This window comes from Symphodus melops (assembly GCF_947650265.1).
Source record: "Symphodus melops genome assembly, chromosome: 15".
In the NCBI taxonomy this organism is placed as follows: Eukaryota; Metazoa; Chordata; class Actinopteri; order Labriformes; family Labridae; genus Symphodus; species Symphodus melops.
In genome coordinates this window covers 15,223,497-15,241,383 of record NC_136705.1, presented here as the reverse complement: position 1 = coordinate 15,241,383, position 17,887 = coordinate 15,223,497, and the positions used below count along the sequence as shown (strand labels likewise).

Below are 17,887 nucleotides of genomic sequence, written 5' to 3'. Positions count from 1 at the left end.
TCTGTATTTGCAGCTCCTTGCCGACAGGGGGAGCTCTATCTATCTGTCTGACTCAATACTGAAAAAGCACATCCCACCTACTGTGCACAAAGGAGCGTCACTGAGGGAGACAGACGGGTCGCGTCATACCCTCTTTAATGAGACAGCCTCAGAAATAAATCATTATCCAGCTATGAGTCTATACCCTTAGCAAATGACTCAGGAGAATGAAAAGAAAAACTCGTAACTTATATGATATGTTCCTAGATTTTGACTTGCTGACTGAATGTATGCATGTGTGTATTTATGGAGGGCTGCGTATGGGTATTGTGATGATGATGATGATGATGATGCTGTTTTGACTGTTTTTGGAAAGTATGTTGGTGTTGGAAAACGTCTTAGACGCTTAGTTTCAGCTACAATGCTGGATAACTGGTGCAAGTTTAATTTCATCCTTCTCCCTTTCTTTTAATAATAAAGTTATTTTATTATTGTGTCTTGCATATTTAATACAACAAATACAGAAGACACGTGGAAAACAGGATATCATGGTATCACGGTTTAAGACCATTAAATTATACAACACAGTTAACAAAACAGTTGAATAATGAATAAATATATACTTGTAAAAATTGCCACTAAATGTGTTTTAGCAACTTTCTAACCAGGAGAACTTTCCCCATGAATTAAAGATGTATTGGTAAAAGAAAAAAAGAAAATCAAGCCCTTCAATAATCCATTAATGTTACATTTAAATACTTCATCCTAAATTGATTACATAAAAGTACTCTTAGAGAGATGTTTAGGCCTTAATATTTCTATAACTGAAAGTAATGCAAGCTTCAAAATAACGCTCTGCAGTGCAGTTGTCTTTAAAAATGAGGTAATTTAGGATGCTTCCAAACAGAAACATAATTGTTATAAAGACTTCCTCACATCCAGCCAATCAGCCTGCTTTAGGTTTTGGTTGTTCAGGTGCTATGTTCAGTGACTGAGCACCCAGTCTATTGAAAAATATATTTGTGTCAAGCAGTGGTCAGCCAATGTTTGATCTGTCTTACAAACAGTCAATGATTTCATTGAGCAAAGATTCAAATGGGAGAAAGGCAAATATTTAAGCAGAATTCATAAAAAAAAGTGATTATTTTGTTTGATGAATGACTGAGGTTGAGGAATATATATTTTTTTCAATCACTTCATGTGTTTATGTCAGAAAGAACAGAAAAATGAATAACATTATTTCTAATAATTTTTTTAAAGAGCTGAACTCCTTGATTTGGACCTATCTACAACTGGTTGAGTTTAACTCAATAATTGGGTTTAAAAAACTTCATTTTCACTGTATATCCAGATTAACAGCTGTCCAAAAATATGATCTTATCTTGTTGATGTTATCTAACTTAAACCAACACACTACTGCTGATTCACTCCTCACTTTCTATTCTCGTTTCTCTTCCCTGAATGTGGAAAGACTCCTAGGATTGTCTTGTGCCCACAGCTCTGGAAACTACAGTTCCTTTTCTACCTATATGAGGGGAACAGAAAGTGTACTAATCACCAGACCGCATGGATTTATGAGGAATGAGCTCAATGAGTCAGTTATACCTTTTAATAGTGTGCACAAGCTCACCTCAACTTATTTCAAGAGAGACCAGAACTGAGAAGCCTGTTTCCTCTATTGTAACTAACAGACACACAATTATGCTGATCTCACTTTTCAAGCCCTCCTGTGGGTCATATATAAGCTGATTCAGTGGTTTGGGATGATCAATAGGAGCTGGTTTTGGAAATGATACAAGAAAAACAACAAAGTCATCAGCACTCTGGAAATCCCAGAACAAACAATAGCCCACTGCATTGTTCCAGATCACCAGGTGGGTCAATGTGAGTAACCCTGAAAAATCCAAACTTTCAGCGTCTCATCTTTCACAACATGCACAGTAAAATTATTGATCTAAATCTAGGTATAATAGACCCTATATACCAGAACTTGTCATACAATGTTTTGTGTGTGTTTTTTTTAAAACTAAACCCTTATATTCATCTCTGACACGCTTCTCCCACTTTCACGATTTTCATCAAAACTTTTAATCTTTGACTTTTAATTGGCGTTAACTAACTGAACTAACAGGGAGTATTAAATTACATATATTCTGATATACAAATCTCACAAACTAAAAATGACACACACTGCACTGCCAGAATAATAAGAGGCATAGACACCATGTAATACTATATACATGGACTTAAGATCTGCTGCCGCAGCTAAACAGTTTAAGTCATTTTTAGAAACCCATTTAATTTTCTTGGCTTTTATCGCTAGTTAAGTTTTTTTTTTTTTTTTTTTTTTTATCCCAACAGCAGTGTCCAGGAGAACTTTTACTATTGTTTAGTAAATGTGATAGAAAATAAAGTTGACTTGATGATACTGCATACTTAATGTATTCTTACTATGAAAAGGCTGCTGTGGCTCGTGATGCACCTTTCTGGGTTCTGCTGATTTCTTATTTGGTTCCATCTTTAATAAAATATTATTATTATTATTATATATTTATTATTATTATTATTATTATTTATTTTTATGTTATTTTTTTATTTTTTTATTTATTGGGGGGGGGGGTATGATAATCAAAAACATTTACATCCAGGTTCTTAACATAAATCTATAAGCTACATACCTGTACACGTATTCCCGAGTCATATGTCTCTTATGTTCTGACAGTATGGCCTGTCCCTCACAGTGACTTCGGAACACATATAATTTCCATCAGGGCCCCAAAAGCCTAGGGGCCCCGTCCTGGTATGAGCTGGCAGAGGAGCGGGGAGAACCCTACGGAGAACTGTGAAAGGGAGCATCTCATCGTTCTTCTGGCTCTTCTTATCTGTGGAAAGCACCTCGAAGGCAGAACAGAAACCCACCCCCACTAAAGATCACTTAGTACAGGTTTGAGTAGGGGTATGGACTTTACTTTGTTGGATTGTAGTATTTTTTTTTTTCAGAGGAGACACTCATCAAGAGATACCTCTAAAAATTAACCTGGAAACAGAAAATAGTGTTAGAGGGACAGGTGCAAGAAGAAAAGAGCCAAAGAAGTGGATTTGATGAACAAGCCTGACATCTAGAGGCACAAATACAGCAACACAGAAAAAAGGGGAGGAAAAAATTCAAAGAGAGTAAAAATGACCGACTGTTCAAAACAATCTTGTTTTCCACTACACTTCAAATTTTTATAAAAAAAATGTTGTGAATCAGTGTTAAAAAATCTAAATGTTGAGTTGACCATTTTGATAGATCAATCAAAGATGTTAGAAGAATGTATTTCTCTTGAAAATGTTTTTATATCAAAATCCGAAACTCTTTTTTTTTTAATCTCTGGAGAGACACTCGAGAGAGACAAATTCTGTAAAATTTTACGTGTGTGTGTGTGTGTGTGTGCAGTTTATAGGGGAATTGTTGTACCATTTACAATTTGTTTGAGTCACAAGTACGCTCCAAATTGGCCTTGTTGGCTGACTTTCATTTTTCTTTTTTCTGCTTTCGACACTCATTAACCCATTAAATTAGCACAAAGAGGTCGAGGCAGAGGGAGGAAAACATAGGCCACAGGCCTGCCTCACAGCACTTTTACATCTAGCCTCCTGGTAATGGATTTATTTAAAGTAAACTGAAGTGAAGAAATTAAAATTAGGTGGGAAGACAGGATACCGTAAAATACATTTTCCAACGTGTATCCACACGGAGAAATGTGTATGATATATCATCATATTTGCTGAACTATTACTGCACATAAACGTTTACAGTTTATGTAAACAGTTTCTCTAATCTTTAAAGTTAAGAGGACCTTCATACAGCAATACAAAACAATGAATTAACTAGATGACAAGCTTGTGCACACCTTTTTATAATAATGCAATGATCATATGGCTCTGGGATTTAACAATATGACATTCTTAAATAGATACAAAATAAACATTAAGACTCACATAGTTAGCCTATAACTGATGTGCTGAAGTGGAGAAGTGAAGCCTATTGTAACAGTCCTCTCTACCAGTTTAATGTACATAGTTTAAAAGTCAGCCAAACTCCATTCAGTGTTGAGTGAGTCAGGTAGTTAGTTGCTCTTTGATTTATTTAGATTGAATAAGGAGTGGAAACTACAAGACAAAAGAAAATGCACAGATCATATCAAAGGTTTATATAAAGAAATACAAACTATTAACAAAATGTGTATATATATATAATGTTCTATATAAGAACATTACTCTTAACTTGGACATCATGATGTTAAAAAATGTACCCAGCCTGTAGCAGTGTGAAATATTGTATACCTTTAGTTGCTCGAGGTGCTTTATAAAGAACAGAGGTTTTCTTCCCTGTTTCTGGATCTCCTTCCTGTTTAATTTTTCTTATTTGACTTCACACCTGTCACCCTCCCTCCTTCCCCTCAGTCTTCCCTTGAAATTCCCTCCTCTTCCTCTCCCCCTATTTCTCACCCTCTTGTAATTTCTCTCATGGGTGCTCTTTTTGACTCCACCCCTCTTACAGAGAAACCAGAGCTGTCAGCACATGCTGAGCAAAGTCTTGATTATCACTCAGGCTTCTCCTGGGTGGGGCTCTCTGGGTGTGTGTGCAAGTCATAAATCATGACTCATATCTTTGTGGATACAATTGTGCATGTGTGGCAAAACCAACCCCCCTCTTATTGAATACAAATAACCCAATACGATTTAATTTTGGGTTTGAACTCTGTGACATTTTAAAATGTAAAGAGGCCTCATCTTACATTCAGATTTGGACACATTTTCCAATTAAGTCATTTGAGTTTTTTTTTTTTTTTTGTAGATTTATCTGCTGCTGGGAAATAATCTTCATCTCCAAAAAAGGTGAATTTAACAGTATTTAAATTAACAATATAAATCCCATGTCTTCCTTTTTATATCATGTTTCGTGTTTTAGTTTCATCCTTCTATTCGCTTCTCTATAAAAAATAAACATGGCTGCTAGGTTGTAAATACGAGTCCGAAAATGAAAACACTTCAGAAAACAAAACTTTTTATTGATAAAAAATACACAGTCTAGCAAAAATATTCAATTCATACTACAGCAGAAGAACAGCCGAGTGATTTCCAGAGGTGGATGAATATAATAAAATAGAATCCTCTATATTTTCTTGCTGTGAAAGCAAATTTTAAAAGTTTTCACCCCACCTTTGAGAAAATTCCAGTACTCATTGATGCAGCATTGAGTTTGAAAAACAACTGAAAACATAAGAGAGATAACAAATCTAAAGATTGGGTGTTCAGTGTTTTCTTAGAACTCCATCATGCATTAAAGACAACTAATTGGTCTTGCTTGGACATGAATATAGAAACAACAGATGCAAATGATTCATGGACTACTGTGAGTAGGGCAAAACCAGAACAACTGGTTAGATAGGTCGTTAAGGATTTAGCAACAGAACACTATCTTAGCTAAGGCACAGGATTATCACACAGTATGTCAGAAGATTGGTCTCAGTGTCTCATCAAACCAGCAGATGGTTCGCAGAAGTGATCACTGTCCCAAATTAAGGATGGCTTCCAAAAGAATACATGATTGGTCATCTGTCTGTGCAAGAAAACAGCTTCCCGTCTTTATATCTCTGAATACACTCTCTAAGTAGAACTTCCTCAATACAAAGAGGAGAAAAAAAAACAAATCGAAAAAATCTTCAGAATGTACATTGTTCCCTTTTACCCAAAATCATGACAATATGGCATCAGTATTTAACAAGGACACTTACATGAGTTGGACCTTTTCCTTTTAGGCAAGAATGCTGCGGATTTCTATTCAGATCTTGATGGTCACCTCTACTATATATTCAAAAGTGACAGCTTGAAGGGAAACTGTCAAGAAATCTTTAGTTTCAACAGAAAAAAAAACATCCATGACATTTCTGAGAATTTTACTTTCAAAATGTGCATGTGTCAGATTAGTATTCACCCTCTTTGAAAACTCATCTTAATTGTTCCCAGTTTGAATTGACATTGAAGCAACAACTGCTACAATGTCAATTTAAAAAAAAAAAAAAAAACCACCCTCTGCACTAACTTTAGATTCAATTCTCCTTTTTTGTTTTCAAGAAAAATGCAAAGCCAGGGAAGCAAACTCCCACACAGTAAATTCCTATTTTGGTATTTAGTCAATAACAATACAAAGCACAAACTAGAATGATCAATAAAGCCTTCAAAGGTGCAAACATGAGTTTTAAACTACATTTAAATTCTCATATGTAGACAGGTTTTATTCAGCTTCTGAGTCTGAGCCTAAGCTTTCTTCTTACCTCACGCACAGCAGCGAAAAAGAATTAAAAAAAAAAAAAAACTGAAAGAAAAACTGAAAGAAAAACTTATAACAACACACAGAGCATAAATCTAAACGACAAGTAATCGTTTCTTTTGCATCTTATGCAAAAATGTTAGTGTCAAAGTCTTTTACACATTAGCTAAGTTTTACACATAATTACACCCTGATGGTTAAGTGCACTTAGGTGGTCTTGCAATGGTTAAAACAAATACAGATAAAATTAGGAATATGTTGAATGTTAAATGAAGAATGTCAAAAATATTATGGTAAAAACAACAAACCAAACAAATGCAGGGTAAAAATGTTCGATGGATAGCAGACATCAAGCACAGACTGATGAGTGGAAAATGGTTGTAACTGGGTGTGAGGAGGTTTTTTTTTTTTGTCTTTAAGCGGAGGTGTAGATGTATTTGGTCTTCGCCAAGCCGCTCAGCTCGTCCTCATAGCGTGGCAGGCAGCAGAAGAGGACCGCACAGCCAATGCAAAGGATGGTGGCGCCCCAGCCGAAGCCGTAGGCCCAGGTGTAGAAGTAGTTGCCCTCAAAGATCAGCTCATTGAACTTTACTGGGTAGATGATCAGAGCGATGATCTGGAGAACCACTGCCGAGAGACAAAAAGGTGAAAACATTTTAGGGAAAATTGAACATGGAAGTCCAAGTGCCACTGAGTGGAATACATTACTATATAAGCTTGGGGAAGAACAGAATAAAACATTTCTTGGGTCTTATACAAAGCTGCATGAACAGAATACACTCACACTAACACAACTGTGTGAAAGAAAAGTTCTCGTGAGCGCGTAAAAGTTACACTATCACATTGACATCTGTAAGATAGACGTGAGTCAGTAACTGCAGACGAAGATCAGATCTGTTCCTGAACTTAGTGCTGGCTGATTGTTGTCAGCCATAATTTCCAGATGCAGATTCTGGGAAAAAAAAAAAAAAAAAAAAAAAAGGTGTGACGCTGTTTTGTTCTGCTGAACACTTTCTCTGTAATTCATTCACTTCACCCGTTACGCCCAGAATCTAAGGCAGGGCAGGCAGTGAGTCAGGCGTGAGCGTCACCCTAACGTAATACTCTTCTATATTAATCACAGAGGCTGGGTTTGAAATTCCTGAGAAGACGCTGCCTGATCTTTTCTGAACTATAGTTCAAGAACTGAAGCATCCTGCTTTGGGATTGTGAAGTCAGCAGCATTCAGTCAACCTAACAGGCTGAGAGCTGCAGCTGAGGGGTGTTTTGAGCCTCTCATTTCATTGTGCCCACGTTAACCAGGTCAGCTACACGCCAACTACAGTATGCATAAATATACATTCATAAGAATCAAAACAAATGCATCCTATAAAATTCAAAAAAAAAAATCAACCCCCATACAGTGTGTGCCCATAAGGACAATAACTATTCAGATCAGTATCTGGGTTTTTTGTTTTTTTTTGTGCCAGAATGTACGTCTGTGACAGACTTGTTAAAATCTGCCGTGTCATCTTTGAACGGTGTGTATGTGACTTCTGAGGCTCTTGAAGCCAACCTGTCGTTTACACTTTAAGTATGTAGTTTTTTCCTAACTGGCTTCATTTTTCAACACCGGAGGTTGCTGCTATAAAACAAAGTGTGCACAGGTTCTTCTTGGTTTGAAACATGAATAAATAACAAAGATCCAGTTTGTAAAATACAATTCTATACCAAAATGTATAACCTAAAACCTTGTTAAGATACCAATTAAATCTGTTTAAAGTTCTGAACTGTACGTATATAAAAAGGTTATATGATAATAATATTATATTGTGACATCTACCTGTTTTTCTAACACTCAGAATCACCCATAGAGAGAGAGAGAGAAAAAAAAGAGGGTCCCCACATGTGCTTTAATCACGCTTCTCTGTCTGCCATTCTCTCTACCTTCATTCAGTATGTTGACTGCCACACCAGAAAAAAATAAAACTTTGGACTGTATGCAAACACCAAGGATGCATACAGATCATCACTCAGACCACAAACTGGTGTCTGGTGAGTCAAGTCAAGTTATGGTGTGGGGCCCACAACAGAGAAACTGTAACTCTATTGGTAGCTTTTTAGCTCCAAACAGTGTTCAGGGAGCCATTTTTTTCCTTTGAACTAAGTTTCTGTATTTAGATCAAAAAATAAAACATAGAATAGTTTAACTTCTGCAACTTTCAAATATCACTGCCAAATTTCCATAGCGCACCTTGAAGTCCTTCAAAGCTACAGTGAGGAACTTGCCCAAGTGGACATAGTTACACATTCTAACTCGTTGTTGATCTGGTCCTGAACATATGTAGGCAGTGTTTTCTGACAATCGTCTTGTAACAGTTAATCATAATGCACACAAAGAATCTTTGCTGTGAAAAAATAAATAAATTACAATTTAAAGTAATAATAAAAAAAAAAACTTCAGTATCTAAGTAGTGCAGTTGAATTGAATTTAAACTTAAACATATATACTGAGAGAGGCTAAAGATGTTCGTTATCAGTCTGATATCAGCACTGATCCTGGATAGATGTTTGGGGTACTTTAACCACTTTAAATACAGTTAGTGTACATTTTATAGAGCACTTTTTATTTCAGCCGTATTTACTTCAGGCTTTTATTGAGTAAGGAACCTGCATTAGTATCTCCATAATGTAGCTATTATATTGTCCCTCTTATCATGCAGTGTGTATCCCTGTCCTGCTGTCGTTTATTGTATAAGGCCTCCAAGTAGAGATTTATTGTTGTTCTTGTTTCAATTGTATGTGGGACTACAGATGGGAATTGTCCCTTGTATTAATGATTAATGTCATTGTACACTGTCCCCTAATGAATACAATCAATGAACTGAAAATGAAATCCTTACGTTATTTAAAAAAAAGAAAAGAAATGCCTTTAATTAAACCGATAAGAGCGAAGTGAATGCAGTTAATATATGTGGTACAGTGATGGAGGATAATTTGTTGATCCACAGATCAAAGAAACAGGATTTGTTTTTGAATAATTGTTCAGCTGGAGAGATGTAAAAACTACAGAGTAAAACTGTTATCATCAAACTTCGGATCTCATTTTTCATTTTTAATCTGTCTATGTTTTTCGTCTGAGACTGATACAAAAGGTTGTTTGGTGCCAACTGTGGGCGACAACGTTTACTCAACAGCAATGTTCAATAGCTTAAACTCCCTCAGGCACGTTTTAAACCGACCTCAGATACACCTGCTATATGACAAGGTCATGTGTGTGTGTGTGTGTGTGTGTGTGTGTGTGTGTGTGTGTGTGTGTGTGTGTGTGTGTGTGTGTGTGTGTGTGTGTGTGTGTGTGTGTGTGTGTGTGTGTGTGCGCATTTGGCTCTGTCATGTTCTTCGCAGCTAAAGTCAAACTCACTCTCTGCTTCCTCGGTTACCTTTCGAACATACTCCTCCCTCTACTTTTTTCGTTAAACTGTTGAACTTTTCTTAAGGTTTAAGGTTGTGTTTCACCTCCCACTTTTCCTTCAAACTCAGAGTTAGTATTTCTGGTTCTGCTTTCACTCCTCCTCATTCACACACACTCATCTTTGTGTGCCTGCCTTGATGTCTCATTTTCTCTGTCTGTTGAAACTCTGACACACACATTTTCTAAACACTACACCTTTTCTTTAAAAGGGGACTTGAAAACACCTTTTGCTTTTTTTCGTCTGGCTAAATTAAATCCCTTTATTTATGGAAAACATCCTTCTGCCTGGTACTTTAAAACCCTTACAGTGGACAGTTAGGTTCAGCTTCACAGAGAGTCACGAGTACATCAAATCACCAAATCATTCTCATTTGACACTAGAACGGAGTATCAACTCATATTGCTTTACTACAAGTATTAAAATGTTTCATTGGAGAGAGTTACAGGTTTAGATATTTGGTAAATTCAATCTCAATAATGTCAATTTAAGACTTTCTTTATTCTGGCAAACTTTCTAGTAACTGCTTCTTGTTTTAAAGAACATTTAACAAGCACTTTTTCTACCTAAAACATTTGTCTGTACACTCAGTGTTATCCTTATCCTTACTGTTCAGGAATGTTTTCTACAGTAAAAATGAACGAGGTGGTGATTTCTTCAAAATGTAGCCTAGTGCTACCAGGGTTAAGTGAGGAAATATGTATTTGTTATTATTTTCAGCTGTTTTGCGGCTGCTCAATAGAGCTACGAGAAGTCTTACCAAGGCAAGCTTCAACATGTTCTCAGAGGATATATCATGCACTGTAGGACAGGAGGCATCTTCGTTTATTAGTGTCAGTAAATCTTTTATACCAGTTCGTCTTTGAGTTCTTAACACTTCATTCTTTGTTCATTCTGATTCTTCCAAAGGCTGCAGATGTTACGCTCTGATTTATCCTCCGTTTTTGCGGACTTCACCTGACTCTGCTCCGGCGCCAAGCCAAGCATGAGCGCGTATGTGTGTGCACTTCTTACCGACGAGGATCAGCATGGCTCCGATGCCGGGCAGCAGGCTGATGTTGAGCGAGCAGCACAGAGCCACACAGGAGATGATGAAGGCGATGATGAGGATGATGAGGCCAATGATCATCAGAGCAGCCACAGCCTGAGCCCAAGCTGGAGTCCAGCAAAAACAAAACAAATGACAGTTAGTAACACGATAACAAAGAGAAAGTCTTGAACTCTTTCGAAGTTTCTGTTAAATATTGAATATTAAATATTGTTTTATAAATACATATTGAATATTAAATATTGTAATCTCACTGACTTTACCCGTTTACTGGTGTCAGAAGATCTGGGATGACAAATATATTGACTGCCTTTATGTAGTTACAGTTCTTGTCTTATTACATTGCATGCTCCTTACAGTTTTATACGGTTCTTTTTCTTTAATAACAAAAAAAAAAGAAAAGAAAAAAGATACAGACGTGGCCTAAACCTGCATTCTTTGAACAAGTAGCAGGGTAAGACTCCACTGACTGAAAGAAGCCTCTTTCCCCATGTCTGACATGATTCATTATCTCTGTTCTCACCAAACTTCTAAAAACCAAAGTGCGTATTCAATTAATTAAAACACAAGTGAAGCAGTGACTGCTTCTTGCATCCGTTGTGTGCTATTTGGTGCTAACTGCATACTGTATTTCTGGGACTAAATGAGAGACGTGTTGTGCAATGTGTCCTCAGTCTCTGTTGGATCTCACTCTGACCACTTACAGCATGAACTCATTATAACACATTCCACAAGTGAATCTCAAACTGATATCAAGACAGAGAAAGGGGGGGGGGGGGGCAGCTGTCAACTTGCTGCACATAACACACTCTTAACATCCCTTTCTCTGGGACCCTGTGCGGAAAAGGCCACTGTAATTACAAAGATACCGTAGAGCAGATAACGTCAGACATAAGCAGGCCTTATCGTGTGTTGTTGCATATGTGAATTTCTCTTTCAGTAAACAGATGGGACTGAAAACAGTTGGATACAATCTTGTTTAATTTTAGACTGATTTCACTGTGAGCAAAAGTCTCTGCAAGTCAACATTTCCTGTCTCTAAAATCTACATTTAAAGTGTTCATGGTTCATGGTTCTGATCAGGAGTGACATAAGAGGCAACATTTGCATGAAGCATTATTTTAGCATGTAGGCCCGTTTCAACACAAGAAACATGATGATCAAACAAACATCAATGCAAACACTTTCCTATACGGTACACCTGTCACACCCAATTCCCTGCAACGTGATCAGCCAACACCCTAAATTATTCATACCTGAGTGTGTGCGGGTGTGTGTTCCTGTTCAGGTGATGCCCTACATGCCTCAGCCTGAGACTGACAAACAGCAGACTGGTTCAACTGGTTCAATTTAGCTACCCTACATCTATTTTGTGTTGTCGCAATGGAGCTCACTAACAACACCATGTTCCCCTATAGTCAGCTCAAGAACAGAACAGAATACTGACAGTCGAACGTGGGAGTCCTTACAGACATATTTCTACAGAAATGTGTCACAGTTTGTTTATCGATCCCTCATCCCTCCCTTTAGATTAGATTGGTCATAAACAAAACATTTAGATGTGAGCCAGCTGGTCATTTAATGGCAGAAAAGAGCTGCAGAGTAAATATACGGCAGCTTCACTTTTTATGCTCCTTTTAAAAACACCAACAAGACAACATGTCATATCGTAAAGGTACTGTAGGATCATGAGAGTCTTTATGGTCATTGTTAAACCGCCATCATTGTTAAAGGAAATTAAAAAGACAATTCAGCTCATGCTGTATCTCAACATTTAATTGACATGATGATATCAGTTTATTCTTATTGAACATACATAACAGACAGTTTTTCTTTTCCTCGACTCACTATGTTTCATGCCCTGTGTTTCCCTGTAAGATATCGCAACGGAAATGCACCATCACCTTGAACAAATAAACACATTTCTCCGAATGGAAACACCTGATCGAATGTTAGCGCACAACTCATCTACTTTTATAACATCAGTCCAGAGGTTGTCCCTAATTTCCAACTCTATCCACTGTCCTATCTCTACAATGACGGCATAAAAAGCCCCAAAACAAATCTAAAAAAAAGCAAAAACAAATAAAGAATCTTGATGAACAAATGCTAAAAAATAAAATTAAAAAAAAAAGATTCCTGTGATTTCACAGGGTGCTTATTATTATTTGATGCCAACCTTGTGGAAGTCAAATTAATTATCTAAAATATAGAAATAATAATTGGTTGTGCTGATAGTCTTTTTTGTTGCGTATAAAGAGACAACGGTTTCATAATCAGCTTAAAACTGCTCTCTGGAGCTTTAAGGAGGTCTGTACGTAAACATGTTCTTTTTTTGTGTCCTTCTATCTGTGTTTTTGTTTCTGTCTTTAGCTGGGTAATGTTCTCTACATCAGAAACATGTGAAGATGTCTGGTGTGTAATCTAGAACTCACTGTCCTGATCACTCTTACTTAAATCCATCCAGATGTTCAACATCTGTAAGAGATTAGGCTTCACTGCATGTTCTAAACTGTGACTTTTCCGTTGAAACACACCTCTGATTACCTGATACAAGCTCTCACTCTCCCACACGTACTGCATTTAACCGGGACCCAGACAAATGTGTTTGCTCGGAAGTTTGCGGGGCAGCCTTGGTCTTACAGTCGAGGGTAATATTCATCAAAAGCTCGTAGAGAAAGTCTGCACGTCCACTGAAGAGTTTTAAATAGGACACCTGCACAGTGAGCCGCTTTGTGCGATGAGAGCACAGTTTCAAGGGTTTAACTTTTCAGTGGTTCGTGCTTCACAAAGGGCTTAGAAACTAACTGCTTGGTGACACACACAATCACATAGTTTACAAGTTAGCAAGTTGAACTGTAAACTACTATAAAACTGGAGAGATTATATAAGTGAAAGTGTGGTCAATCACGTGAGAGAGGGCAATGTTGAAAGAATGTGGGGTATTAAGAAGTTTTCAGTGATAAAATAATAAATCAATATTAGGAAAATTTATTTCCCACAATGCTTTGATAAAGGTTTGAGCGTAAATCAGGTGGTTGTAGAATCTGTGTTCTGTCTTAGCTATCTTTTTTGATTGTATGGACAACTTCCAATAAAGAAAATGAAATGTAGATACAGTCATAATATAACACTTGCAGGGCTTCTCATTAAACATTGAAATCAACATTTGAAGGAACTGACAAGCTGTTATTTAGGCTAATCCAGATTTAAAACTCAAATATACTCAACAAAGGTTCAGTCTTATTGAATCAAATGTTTCCTAAGAGATCTACCTTTTTTAAAGGGTACAGATATATCTTATTGTCTTGTGGTCTTCGATGCCGTAAACAGTAACCATCTACTCCCAAATACTCCCACATGACACACTCATTTCCACAACACGAAAACATGTTAGTTCCTGTAGTTCACCGGAAAGCTGCAGCCTTCCCGTCTCTACCGGGAATATCTTTAAAACAATGACAGGGAGGCTGTTTAGTCTGATACAATATCGTCACATAGCCACAAACATCGACTTTTGCTGGCTGTGCAGTGTCCTCAGTTTTCAGTTCAGTAACGTCTACCACAGATATCTGAGTCAGAACATTGGCACAAGAATGCTCAAAGGAACCTCGGGGCAAAAATGTGTCCAAGATTGAGCCAGCAGTGTTTTGGCAGCTGTGACCATCTTTTGTTTAGGAGCTTCAGTGCTGAAACTTCAAGAGACACCGAAACAGAAGCCGCCAACAGCCCAGACAAAGAACAAAACAACTTCACCTGAAGAACCAAATAGCATTAAAAAAAAAACTACCGAAGATGTAAAAAGAACAAGTTGTCCCGGTTCTCAGTGGATTTATTTGTGCCGCTTACTCATTTTTACAAACCTTATAAAAATGTTTGTGTTCAAGCTCCTTTACGTCCTCAAATGTATATTATTAGCAATTTCACGATATCTTAGGAATAATAGCATAGCTTTTAGTGCCATATTGGTTCTCATAATTGAATACTTTACTGCTGCTGCTGATGCTCCTGACACAAAATGTGATGAAAACTTTGGGTCTAGGAAAAAATTAACCTTTATCCGGCAAGTTCCTGACGGACTGTTGTGGAAGCACAAAAAATGGGACAAAACCTCTGGAGTTAACATCTAGTTATGAAAGGTCAAACTCAAATTAAAGAGGATTTATGTCACCCACCATACATGCTTCTTTAAACTGTCAACAATTTTGCTCGACACCCTGGAGGTCACTCATTGTTGTGTTTTCCGCGACCAACTATCCAAGGAAAACAATATATTCAGTTTATAAGACCAAGAAAAGTAGAAAATGTTTGTCATTGAGACGCTGGATCCTTTAAACATTCACCAACTATAAATGTTTCATTTGAAATATTTAAAAAATTCAGGAGCTGTAATTAGCATACTTTAAAATGTGAGGGAATACTTCGCTCTTAAAGCTTTCATTTAAAGGCTCTGCAGTAACATTGCTTTTTTATATGTAAAAGCCTAAGTTTGCTGAAAAGAGGGGCTGGAAATGTACAAAATAACTGAGAAGATGAATGCGAGATTGGGAGCTTTTTTTTGCAGGTAACAATATGGAGCTCTGTGCTAATAGCTGTGACTGCTATCAGTTATCCGAGCCTGATAAAGGGCAACAATACAGTCATTGTCAGTGACTATGGGTGTGGAAATAACATATATACAACCTGAGAGGGAAGAACACAAGTCTGTTCGACTCACAATTAACGTTCCACCATGTTTCAGCGCTTACAAGTCTGTCACTGATATATTGCTCATGAACAGCGTCTGCAAAAAGACTTGTCTTAAGTCACATAGGCCTGCTATCTAAAATATTCAAGCAAGACAGAGGTGTTTGACCCCAGCACTCCTAAGTTAAACTAAGTGCACTCAGGAAGCTGTTTTAGAAGACAAGCTATTTTAAAGCTACATTTTACACTTTATTGAAGCAGATGTTGTCATGCCTGTTAAATAAGAAGAGGCTGTTGTACAATAGTATTCATTAAAATAGTCATGTGCAAGAAAAGCAGAAATACTTGTGTTAGAAGTAGACCCCTTTTGCATTTTTTTCCTGTAGAATATATTTTTTTATTCAGTCGAAAAACCCAGTGACAGGAAGCTTTCTTGTATGATAATAGAGCTCTACTGGCCCCGAACAAACCTCCAGTGTCTGCTTCATAAGGTTTTATCTTGTGTTACATGATTAAATCTTTCTGATATGACACTGGCTTATAGCTCATATTAAATCACTCTTCATATTAAAGTCAGATTACAGATAAAAATATGCCCCATCTACAGCAGGTTACAGAGCTGCTCCACGATGCAAGGCATGAAAAGTGTATGTTTCAAACATCATCTGTTTAGAGTTTTCCATATATGATACAATTATTACTGAAAGACAGTGTCAAAGCTCATTTAAGCCCTTCATTGTATTAAAATGAGAGGTATTAAAAAAAAAGTCTTCTTAAAAGGTAATATTTGAAATGAACTTCAATAAGAGCTTGTCACAGTACCTCCCTCCTCAGTCAGGCTTGCACTGATAAAATGCATGGACCAAAGTTCAGACTGACTACAGAGGTAGTAGGCCTCACTTTCTCTGCCCGAAGTTTATTATACTATTTGAGGCCAACACCTTGTTTGAAGGATGGAATGGTTTCTCTCATTTTTCCACACAATTTATGGCCCTTTTACACTACATTCGATGTGCTGTAAATGACACTTACGGTGTTCCATGAGAGACTTGCAGTCCCAGTTGTCATTCCTGCCTCGGCACTGTTCCCACATACTGGCGTAGTGGGACTTGGCGTCCTCGTCCTCCACCCATCCTGACGTGGCCGCGATGGCGATAATGTCAAAAATAATGGCGAAGAGCAGCAGCAGGGGCACGATCCACCTGCACCGGGGGTAAGCGATCCCACAGCGGAACATGACCGACGATCTTTGCGCGCGGAGCGGTAAACAGAGAGCAAGGACGGAGACGTGAGCAGGCTCGGCGAAGTCTGACGGATGAGGATTCCTCTTCGTCTTTTCTTTTGAAAAGATAGTCTGTCGGAGGGTGTGGTGTGTAGATACCAAACAACCGCCCCACCCGAGTGTGTAATGCAAACCTGTTTAGGACCTGGAGGGCTGGGCTTGTTTGGCTGTGAGAGCTAAATGAAGCCCATCCCCATTCACTGAGTCAGATTACACACACAAACTTCAACCGACAAACCTCTTGTTTAACCCCTTTGCCTCCTCACATGTAAGTCTTTGATATAAAACTGTTTAGAATTGAAATAATACTGGAAATAACATCAGGTGGCTATTTACTGAGCTGTAATCATCAAAGTGTGAGGTGTAAAAAGAAATAAAAAAACTATGAGATGATGGGATACCCAGAGTGGTCACAAGATGGCAGCTGAGCTCACCCTGAGTAAACGTAGTGTAGGCTTGTCATTGAAGTTCTCCTGTACTTTTCATTACACTCTCACTTTGCAACAAAGTTTTATGTTTGACCACAATGTCAGTCTGTTTTGTGTTTGTTGAAATTGAACACCCAGTTTGATATAGGCCCAGGTATATAGTCCCTTATGTGGATGAAATACCAAATGAAAGGAATCTTGATGAGTTACCAATGTACAGGCGCACACTGCTTGATAAGAACAACATCATAGTCACATTTAAAGGTGTACTGTATAAATTTGGTTTTGGAATTTGGAAAAGTAAAACAATTCTATACTGTATTTTCTAAAATGAATTCAAAACTTACTCAAATTTGGTTGAAGAATATGAATGGACCTACTTCGCCAAGGTTGTCTTTGATTAATAATTGAAACAGAAAAAGGTTTTTCACTTTGTTGTGTCCTACATGACATATAGCATATAAATCTGTCTCTTTGTCCTTTCTGTCAGGCTGCCCAAACTTCACTTTTGAAAAATGAGAAAACATGTTTAGAAAAAAAAGCTTATTTTTGCCCCAAAGGCACTTATTATATTTACTGCAAACAAAGAAGACAACATGTTGTCTTAATTTACTTGGTTAAAATTAACGTTTGTGTGTTTACTTTAATTTGTTTTTTTTAGCTGTATAAGATGTCAAAAAGGTACATAACTTCAAT

General features: G+C 37.4%; 1 protein-coding gene across 1 annotated transcript; it reads right to left on the bottom strand.

The window, feature by feature from the left end:
• Nucleotides 1-5,019: 5,019 nt before the first annotated feature.
• Nucleotides 5,020-16,985, bottom strand: perp (p53 apoptosis effector related to pmp22). The gene is made up of 3 exons (XM_079362536.1): nt 16,514-16,985; nt 10,762-10,902; nt 5,020-6,925 (listed from the first exon to the last, which is right to left on the bottom strand). The coding sequence occupies exons 1-3, from the start codon at nt 16,716-16,718 to the stop codon at nt 6,714-6,716; spliced, it is 558 nt and encodes a 185-aa protein (XP_079218662.1). The 5' UTR covers nt 16,719-16,985; the 3' UTR covers nt 5,020-6,713.
• Between the last annotated feature and the right edge of the window lie 902 nt (nt 16,986-17,887).